The 10,286-nt window shown below is 36.4% G+C and overlaps 1 protein-coding gene across 3 annotated transcripts in view; it reads left to right on the forward strand.

Annotated features, from left to right (window-relative positions):
* The window catches only part of Cdc27 (cell division cycle 27), an 86,041-nt gene extending 78,716 nt beyond the window's left edge, over nucleotides 1-7,325 (forward strand). For all 3 annotated transcript variants that reach the window (XM_013033277.1, XM_013033278.1, XM_013033280.1), the window contains 3 exons: nucleotides 1,041-1,115; nucleotides 2,347-2,503; nucleotides 5,035-7,325. In XM_013033277.1, coding sequence (XP_012888731.1) covers nucleotides 1,041-1,115; nucleotides 2,347-2,503; nucleotides 5,035-5,117 — 315 coding nt within the window. In that variant the 3' untranslated portion in view covers nucleotides 5,118-7,325. The remainder of the gene's footprint in view (nucleotides 1-1,040; nucleotides 1,116-2,346; nucleotides 2,504-5,034) is intronic.
* The last annotated feature ends 2,961 nt before the right edge of the window (nucleotides 7,326-10,286 follow it).

Consider the following 10,286-nt stretch of genomic DNA (forward strand, 5'->3'; position numbering starts at 1 on the left):
TATTTCTCACCTCTGGTTTTTCTCTGAGTGTTCGTCTTTTTGTTGTTGTCGGTCTCTTGGGGAGATTAAGCGTTGGAACTCGAACTCTCTTTTTGGTTGGAGAGAGCTGTGGCGTTTCCCTACTGCCCCGTCGCCATCTTGGTCCCCCCTGTAATGTTCATATCTTGGAAAAAATTATATTAAGTGAAGTAAGCCAGACCCAAAGAAAAGCAGATCACATGATCTCCCTCATTTGTAAGACCTAGAATATGTACATAATATTCTTTTATATATATTTTTTTAAAGATACTGTACAGAGCGGTTATAGTTACCTAAGCATGATAATGAGTCCATTTCCTATCAAGCATTGTTACCCTCTCCTTTTTTTTCCCCTACCATCCCTTTCCTCCCCAAGTCCCCCCACCCCCCTTAAGTTGTAAAGTTTGTTTTCAACATAGTGTCTTGTACATCTCGTTGTTATAATGGGTCATCCTCTATCCTTATTTCAGCATTTTGTTATTTTCCTTCCCCTCCCCAAATCAGAAAAATGCATATACAAGATTAAGAACACCAGAATTAAATACAGTGACATCAGGGGTTATACCATGGGGGAAGAACATACAAAAGAAACAATGAATAAATGAATGATATTCTTAACAGGGGATCACAATAAGCCAAGTGCTTAGTGCAAAGGTATATATATAATGAAGCGTATTAATATGAACTACAACTTATGAAAACAAGTGGTTTTCATTAGACCCTTATTTTTTTTTTAACTAAAATGGTGACAGAAGCAGGGCTTATCACAGTTTTCATCTTTCATAGTAGTGTGTATATGTTTTCAGTGTACTCTGGTGAATGCCTACTATTTCTTAGTTCTTAGTACAGAATTATTTTTCATGCATTTTATTTTCAGAACAACAAGGATTAATACAATGCAGAAGTACATTAAGGTCCCATAAGCTTCTGTTAAGATGATTTTGGAAATCTAACAAGAATACTTGCTTTGCTAAAACACCATAAAATTTTGCTACTCTTAAGATTTTTCTTTACCTTTTCAGTCTGCTTTACAAGAACTTGAAGAATTGAAACAAATTGTTCCCAAAGAGTCCCTCGTTTACTTCTTAATAGGAAAGGTAAAGTTGGGGCCTTGCTTCTAGACTGTGATTTTGATAACTACACTAACTTTTGAAAAATAAATCCAATACTTATTGTATAACATCCTAAGCAAATTCAACTAGGCTTTGAACTAAGGGCTCTGAGAATAATACTTAAGAAGATGTTATCTTTATTGAAGGAACAAAAATCCATAACCCAAATCCTAACCTTCCTGTGGTATTCAAAAATGAACATTTGCAGTCTAAGGCCAATAATGAGAGTACCACATCAAAAGCTCTTAAGTTTCAATGCTTAATAAGAAGAACATTAGCTGGATGCTGGTGGCTTATACCTGTGATTTTGGCTACTCAGGAAGCTAAGATAAGAGAATCATAGTTCAAAGCTAGCCTAGGCAGGAAAGTCTGTAAAACTCCTATCTCCAATAAACTACCAAAAAAGCCACAAGTAGAGCTGTAGCAGAAGTGGCAGAGTGCTAACTTTGAGAAAAAGAAGCTCAAGAACAGTGCCCAGGCCCTGAGTTCAAACCCCTGGACCAGCACCAAAAAAGAGAGAACATTATACTGGCATTGTACTTACTGACTGAATTAGAGTGTCAAAGATTACTAAGATCAGTCTAGTCAGGATTTTACAGATTGGGCCTACAGATGCCAGTTGGTTCCAAAGTGTTATGAGCTTTTACAGTCCATTTCTTCACATTGTCAATGTTCCAATCAAAGTGACATTCATTGGAAACTTCCTACCTGAAAAGTAGATGCTAGGAATTCTACTCCCCTCCTCCCACCCCCCAAAACCTGGAGCTTGAACTCAGAGCTGGGGTGATATCCATGAGCTCTTTTGCTATACCACTTTGAGCACAGCTCCATTTCCAGTTTTCTGATTGTTAATTGGAAGTAAGTCTCCAGACTTTCCTGCCTGGGCTGACTTTGAACCATGATCCTCACATCTCAGCCTCCTAAGTAAGTAGGATTACAGTCTTGAGCTACCAGGGCCTGGCAAAGCAAAGGGATTTGGAGAATAAATCTGACTATATTAGAAAAGAACTCAGTCCCCAGTACCAACACACACACACACACACATACACAGAACTCAAAAGCAGTTATGAGTTGGTCTATTGAATGAAAATGTCTTGAAAAATAGAATGGATTTAGAGCTCACAAGTCAGGAGCCTACTTTATATTATAAATGTTTATGTTTTATAGTGGAAGCCCACAACTTAATGAAAAATGTAGTGTTGATGTTTGTTTTTAGGTTTACAAGAAGTTAGGTCAGACACACCTTGCCCTGATGAATTTCTCTTGGGCTATGGATTTAGATCCTAAAGGAGCCAATAACCAGATTAAAGAGGCAATTGATAAGCGCTATCTTCCAGATGATGAGGAGCCAATAACTCAAGAAGAGCAGATCAGTGAGTATCCTACATAGGATTTTTACTATTCAGAAAGCTACCTTTTATGTAAGAATTTGTGGGATACTTTTTTTATTTTTCTAACTGTAGTGTTTTCTTTATACAAATGGAAGTTTAGGAAAAGTAATAGAGTGATATATACTGAAGTGCATATGGAGTCAAGTAATTAGTCTTAGATCTGGATCTAGTTTGCTGTGTGACTTTGACAAATCATTGCTGGTTATTTTACCAGGACCTCAATTTGCATTTATTTTGCATTTGAATATGTAAGTAATACTACCGTAACTACATTAATGGGATGTATTGGGAGTGCTAGTTGTGAAAATACATGGAAAACATGTAAATATTAAGTGAAGGAATAATGAGTTTGTTAAATGTTAAAGTATATTTTAAAGCTTTGTAGTAGTGGCTATTTTGTGGGGGGGGCGGTACTGGGATTTAAACTCAGGACATTGTACTGGCTAATGTGCACTCTATAATTTAGGCTATAACCTCTACCCCTTGTGGCTATTCATATTTAATGTATTCTAAATATGTGCTTTTTGTAACTTAATAAGAATTAGCTGGGCGCTGGAGGCTCACTCCTGTAATCCTAGCTACCCAGGAGGCTGAAATCTGAGGATCAGGTTCAAAGCCAACCCTGGGCAGGAAAGTCCATGAAACTCTTATCTCCAATAAACCACCAGAAAACCGGAAATGGCACTTCAGCTCAAGTGGTAGAGCACTAGCCTTGAGCTGAGGAGCTGAGGGACGGCGCGCAGGCCCAGAGTTCAAACCCCACAACCGACAAAAAAAAAAGAGAGAGAGAGAGAGAGAAGCAAGTGTTGTATATTTTATTTATTTATTTTTGTTTGTTTTTTGAGACCAATTTACCTGTAGCCCAAGCTGACCTCAAATGTAACAGTCCTTTTATCTTGACTTCTCAAATGCTCGGATTACAGGCCCAGCCAAGAATTGGTTTTTGTCAGTTTCTCAGTGTTTGTCCTGGGGCTTGAACTCAGGAGTCTGGGCACTGTCCCTGAGTTTTTTTTTTGATCAAGGTTAACACTGTTAACACTTGAGCCAAGCTTAACTTCCTCCATTTTGATGGTTAATTGGAGATCAGAGTCTTGAAAACTTTCCTGCCCAAGCTGGCTTTAAACTGCAATTCTCAGATCTCAGCTTCCAGAGTTGCTAGGATTATAGGTATGAACAACCAGCACCCAGCAAGAATTTATTTTAATGCAATATATATTCTATCTGTAAGTTAAGTGTATATCTGTATCTTTTTAAAGAAGAGAATTAAAATTTTCTGGTGAGGTAAACTCTACTTAGTTGTTGTTGTTCCAGAAAACTTACTGGAAGGTTTTAATGAAAATTATGAAAGGGGTGACATTGATCAAGATGTATTGTAATCAAAAACTGACGTGTTGAATTGAAACCCCTTTGTACAACTACTTAAAGATAATAATTTTTCAAAAAAAATAAGAGCCAAGGGCTGATGACTCACACCTGTAATCCTAGCTACTCTGGAGGTTGAGATCTGAGGATCGCAGTTCAAAGCCAGCCCATGCAGGGAAGTCCCTGAGACTTTTATCTCCAATTAACTACCAAAACACCAGAAGTGGCACTGTAACTCAAAGGTAGAATTCTAGCCTTGAGCGAAAAAGCTGAGGAACAGTGCCCAGGCCGAGTTCAAACCCCATGACCAACAAAAATTAAATAAAAATAAAAAATAAGCCAAAGCTGACATAGAGTTGTAAACCTGTAATTCTAGATCAGGAGACTAAAATTCAAGGCTGACTTGGGCTCACAAGAAAAGCTTCTAGACTCCATCTTGTCTAGTGGCTGAGCATAGTGTGTGCCTGTCATCCCAGCAAAACAGGAAGCTTGAAGTCCAGGAGATACTGAACATAAAGTGAGACCCTATTTCAGAAATAACAAGCTGGATACTGGTGGCTTACGCCTGAAATCTTAACTGTTCAGAAGTTTGAGATCTGAATCAAGGTTGAAAGCCAACCCAGCAGAAAAATCCTTGAAACTTCATCTCCAGTTAACCAGCAGAAATATGGGCTAAAGATGTGGTAGTTAATTGGAGATAAGAGACTCAGAGATTTTTCTGCCTGGGCCATTTTTGAACCTTGATTCTCAGATGTCAACCTCCTGAGTAGCTAGAATTAACAGGCATGAGTCAACAGCACCCAACTTACTAGGATTTTTGTAATTGTTTATTTAGGGTCTGCTCTCTAAATATGCAGTTTTCCTTACTTGTTTTCATGAACCAACACTATATATTAGTCAGATATCTTACTGTAGAGTTGTTTTGTTTTGTTCTATCTTTTGCCAGTCCTGGGGCTTGAGCTCAGGGCTTGTGCACTGTTCTTGAGCTTCTTTTGGCTCAAGGCTAGCACTCTAGCTCTTGAGCCACAGCTCCTCTTCCAGCCCTTTCTGTTTATGTGGTATTGAGGAATCGAACCCAGGGCTTCATGCATGCAAGGCAAGCACTCTACCACTAAGCCACATTCCCAACCTTTTTTTTTTTTTTTTAACAGTGGGAACAGATGAATCCCAGGAGAGCAGCATGACAGATGCAGATGACACACAACTTCATGCAGCAGAAAGTGATGAATTTTAACTTCTGGAAATCATTTGCAACCAGATGCGTGACTAGTGCTGACATGTTTCTTGTCCCTCCATATACTGAGTCTTCACTCTTGAGCCGGCAGTGTCATCATCTATCACTTATACCATGAGTGTGCCACTTTCATTGGACCCTGACTGTACACAGAATGAAAGGCAGTGCAATATTTAGCTGCTAAAAAGACTGGCTCTTTTACCAGTATGAATGACAATTTTGGGGAGTAGGGTGGGGGACTTTTCTGTTTTTCTTTAATCTCCCTTAGTTGGAAAGCTATCATGGAAGGAAAAGTTATGTTTTATCTTGAAGGAACCATTAGATATGGAAAATAGTGATGAACTAGAATTTCTTGGCCATTTTCCAAAAATTTTTTTATTTGGTTCTGTTCCTGATAAACAAACTGACCTTCATTTCTAGGTTCTTCAAGAATGGTGTTAGCAAGTGCCAGATGGAACAATAAAAGACATTGCCTATAACAGTAACTTGATTGCCAAGGAATGTAAATTACCTTAAAGTTGCAGTGTCTCAAATGTAATGGGCATATTGGGACTTGTATGTAGGAATCAAATATCCCTCCATACAGTGTACACTTATTCTTGGCAAGAATGCTTTAAATGTAACCAAGAATTTTAATTTATTCACCTTGCTTCAAAGTGTTGATCATTGTTGTCATGGTATTGCAAACTTAAAATTTGTCGTTACCATATTGCCTCTTCTCTTTGAGCTCTTTGGGATCACCTTTAACATTCATAGATGAGAGTGGTTCCTTACTGAAAAGCCAAAACAAGGCCCTTAATGACCACTTAAATTCACCATGAGAATCAGTATGAGAACACTATAGAGAGACTTTAAGAGATCATGATAGCAAAAGCCTTAATACAATCAAAATTGTACCATAATCTTGAATCTACATTTGTTCAAGACAGTATCCCTTTGATTTCTAAGTGTATAAGTAGAGTGCTGGAATGTATGGTTATCTTTCTTGAGGTTAATTCCATTCTTTCTAGCTCTCTGCTTCCAATTATTTTCAGCAATGTGAGTCATCAAAACTAATATTGATACTAATTTAATTTAGGATATCAGAAATTTTTAGCCTTGGGGAAAATATTCTTGTAAAGGAGACAAGTTTTCTCCTGAGTTCATCATAAAATAAGGTGATGTTTTGGGAATGGCCACAATTTTAAAGATCTAATTATGCATATGAAATGAGAATTATTGGAATTTCACAGTAACAGATTTAAACAGTCTTAAATTGTGTACCTCCTTTATTGTAATGTATTGAAATTTTTAGAAAAACTTTAGTTAATGTTTTATTAAGTGCCAATGTCAGAATATAGCAAATTTTAGTTTCTTACAAATAACAACAGGCCTACAGTTATTATTTTGGATTATTTGATGGATAAACTTACCTACGTACTGGTTACCTGTATTTGTTAGTCAAGCTGTGAAAATAAGGTGGGTTACAAAAGATGTAAAAAAAAATTTAGCTTGTAGACCTGGTAATTTTCTGTCATTTATTTTTAATCTCATCCAGAAATGGATTAGATAAGTCAAGTCAAAGTCTTGAGTTAAAGTATTAACTGCCAGAGATGCATCTAACAAAATTTCTTACCGAGGTCTATGTATGTGTGCTATCTAAAAAATAATCTATAAGGAAAAATAAACATTGGGAATAAACGAGTGTCATTAAAAATTCCCAAAGGTTAGCACTTAGATTCTAAGAAATATTTCATGTTATCATCCATTAGCTTTGCAATGTTTAATTTTATATTCTTTTATTCTTTAATAGGTAAGTCACAAGCCAGTAATATATATCAGATAAACAGTTTCATAGAAAGCTTCACCCTGAGTTCTGTGTTATATGGCCTACAGAAAGCTGAGTTCAGAACATAATTTGCTGAAGTGTAATTTATCTTTTCGTAGTAGGAATTTATGTCCTGTGCCAGAGAGACTTTCTGGTACTGATTTTGAGACCAATAATAAAAGGATAGTTGTGGAAGGCACACCATGGCAGTAGCTGGCTAAGGGACACTTTCAGCCCACACTTGGCCTGGTTTCATTTTTTCTCATACCTGCTTTTAAAGTCATTTAGGCATTTGAAACTTTATGTCTCACCTAGTAATGTAAGCTTTCTTGCTCTATTTTTTTCTTTCCCTTTTGTTTTTAATTATTACTATTATTATTTGCATGAAATAGTGATCAAACAAACACATTTTTGATTAATCAAAATATTTCAAATTTCAGAAGTTACTTTGAAGGAAATTAAAATATTAAATACCTTGACATCATTTTTTTCTGTTTAAGCTTTTTACACATATGCATATATATATTATATATTTACATACTCATAGAAGTTATAACATTGGACTTTTTTCCCCCCTGGAAATGGTTGTTACTCTGGGATTGTAGAAGGTTGGAATATTTTTTTCAAGAAAACAAATGGTACTCAAAATAATGAAAGGTGATCCCTTCTTTTTCTGTATTTCATTGCTTTAAATTTTTTTATTTTTTCTAAGAACTGCAAGTAACATTTGAACCATGCTGCTGTTGTACCTTAAACACTCAGTGATAACCAGTATTTAGTCTATTAAAAATACTCTTTTTGAAGAAAACAGTTTCAGAGTCTCTGATTAGCCAGATTATAGTATGGATCGTCACTGAGAAATATGACCCGTTTTCTTTGAGAAAACCTGGAAAATGAGTGTGGATGTGATATGTGTGATCTATTTGCATTGAAACAATGTAATTTAGTGTCTTCTTTTTGCCTTTCCTGACTTATTTCAGAAATTGTACAATTTGGGGGGGAGGGATTCTTTTCTGTTACTATATTTGCAATTCATTAAAGAATATGGAAAATCCAAATAAATTACTTTTGAAAGCTATTAATAATCAAGTTGTTAAAACTTTATAAGAGCTGTGCCTTTTGTATCTTTATAGTAATGCACAGCAGAATAATTATTAAAAATTATAGTCTTACATTATTCAAAAGCCTAAGGGCAATGTTTTTCTTAACTTTCTTTTAAACTATACTCTTAAATATACATAGATATATTTTTTTAAAGTTCAAAAAATAGTAATATTTGGAATTCCAAAATAAATATTATGACAAAAAAATCGTGGTAATTTTTAGAATACATTATTTTCAAACTGCAGAACTTCCTTTTAACAGCTGCAACTTTGCAAGTCAACTGTTTATCCTTCAATTATGTGATTTTCTGAAAGCCCTCTAAAAAGCTTTTCATTATAATTTAAATCTTTTAAAAAAATCAAAATCTGGAAGAAGTAAAATATAGAAAGTAATTTTTACTCTAGTTTGAAAGTCTTATTTTCCCCTCTTGTTTTCTTGGAGAAAGTAGAGGGAAGAAGGGTTTTATTCAGACTTAGAGAAGACAGAGGAAACTGATTTTTTTTTTCCAGACAGAGAAAGAACAACAGGGAAATCATGTTGAAGTATGAAACAGGTAGATCAAAGGACACAACTCAAACTTCCTAACTTTCTCTAGGAGACCTACCTGCCATTGCTGTCAGCTGAGAAAAGATAAACATAAATTTAAATAATGACTTGGGATATTGGCTTGAGTAGGTACTAATTTATGGTTCAAGAAAGTTCAATATGAGTTTTAAATGTAAACTTAAATAGGTTTGTTTAATGAAATCTTGTTCTGTGTATTCTATAAGTTGCTTTATGACAACATTTCCCATCAAAATAACGCTAAGGTATTATTCTACTTAGAAAACAAGGCTGAGGCTCATTTATTAAATGGCAGAGTTGGATATTTCTGGCATTAGTGTGTGCTCAAACCTTGTATTTAGTTTTAGACTTCGGGATGTTTTAAATCATACCTTAACATGAACTGTTTTGTTATATTCTCTTTTGTTATATTTTGTTATATTTTCTTTTTCACAAAGGCTTGAACTCAGGACCTCAAAAAAGTGTTCTAGTTAGACCCATACCTTCAACCCTTTTTGCTTTATTTTTCATGTAGAGTATCAAGTGTTTCCAAGGGATCTGCCTCAGAGCCATCAATCATCCTTCTGCTTAGGTCTCTCAGTACCTGGTAACATTTTGCTTGGGCTGGGCCTCAAATTTCAGTTCTTTCCATCGCCACCTCTCAAATAGCTGGTAGGTGTGTACTAGCAACACTCTTGAGTTCTAGTTTTGTTTTTGTCAGTCTGGGGGCTTGAACTCAGGGCTTGGGTGCTGTCCCTGATCTTGTTCATTCAAGTCTAGCACTCTGCCACTGTGAGCCACAGGGCTACTCCTGGTTTTCTGATAGGTAATTGGAGAAGAGTCTCTCAGACTTTCCTGTCCAAGCTGGACTTGAACTTGATACCCAGATCTCAGCCTCCTTGGTCACTAGGATTACAGGCATGAGCCACCAGCACCTGGCTAATTCTAGTATTTTTAAAAGAGTCATACTAGTAGACTATTATCCCAGGTTTTACAAAGAAAACTATTATTAGTCATACATTTACATATTTTGTTGGTCATGGGCCTGAACTCTGGGCCTGGGCATTGTCCCTTAGCTCTTCAGCTCAAGGCCAGCAATCTACCACTTGAGCCACAGCACCACTTTTGGCTTTTTCTGCATATGTGGTGCTGAGAAATCAAACCCAGGGCCTCATGCATGCAAGGCAAGCACTCTACCACTAAGCCACTCTTCCCAGCCCATGTGTAGACTTTCAACAAACCTTTGATCTATATCCTGCTTTCTACTCTGTTTTTGTTTTGAGGGTGGGTTTGTTTTTTGTTTTTTGGGTTTTTTTGTATATTTTGGGGGATTCTATTTAGTTTTGGTTGTACTAGTATTTGAACTTAGGGCCTTCCACTTTCGGGGCAGGTGCTGTATTATTGAGCCATGTCTCCAGCTTTCTTTTTTTCCACACTGTTTTTAAAATAGGGACTGATTTCGTGCCCAAGCACAAATCTGGGCAGGAAACCACAATTCTCCCAGAACAGCTGGGTGGGCATTTGCTATCCCGATTGTACTGGAATCTCAGATTTTTCTCTCCAAGCTTGTCTGGAACTACAAGTCTCCCTGATCTCAGCCTCCTACATACCTGGGATTATAGGTATGTGCTTCTAGTGCCTGATGGTGGTTTGTTTTTTAGGTTTGGTGGTGGTGGTTGTGGGTTTTTTTGTTGTTGTTGGTTTGGGGTTTTTTT

This window comes from Dipodomys ordii, unplaced genomic scaffold (genome assembly GCF_000151885.1).
Source record: "Dipodomys ordii isolate 6190 unplaced genomic scaffold, Dord_2.0 Scaffold165, whole genome shotgun sequence".
Lineage (NCBI taxonomy): Eukaryota > Metazoa > Chordata > Mammalia > Rodentia > Heteromyidae > Dipodomys > Dipodomys ordii.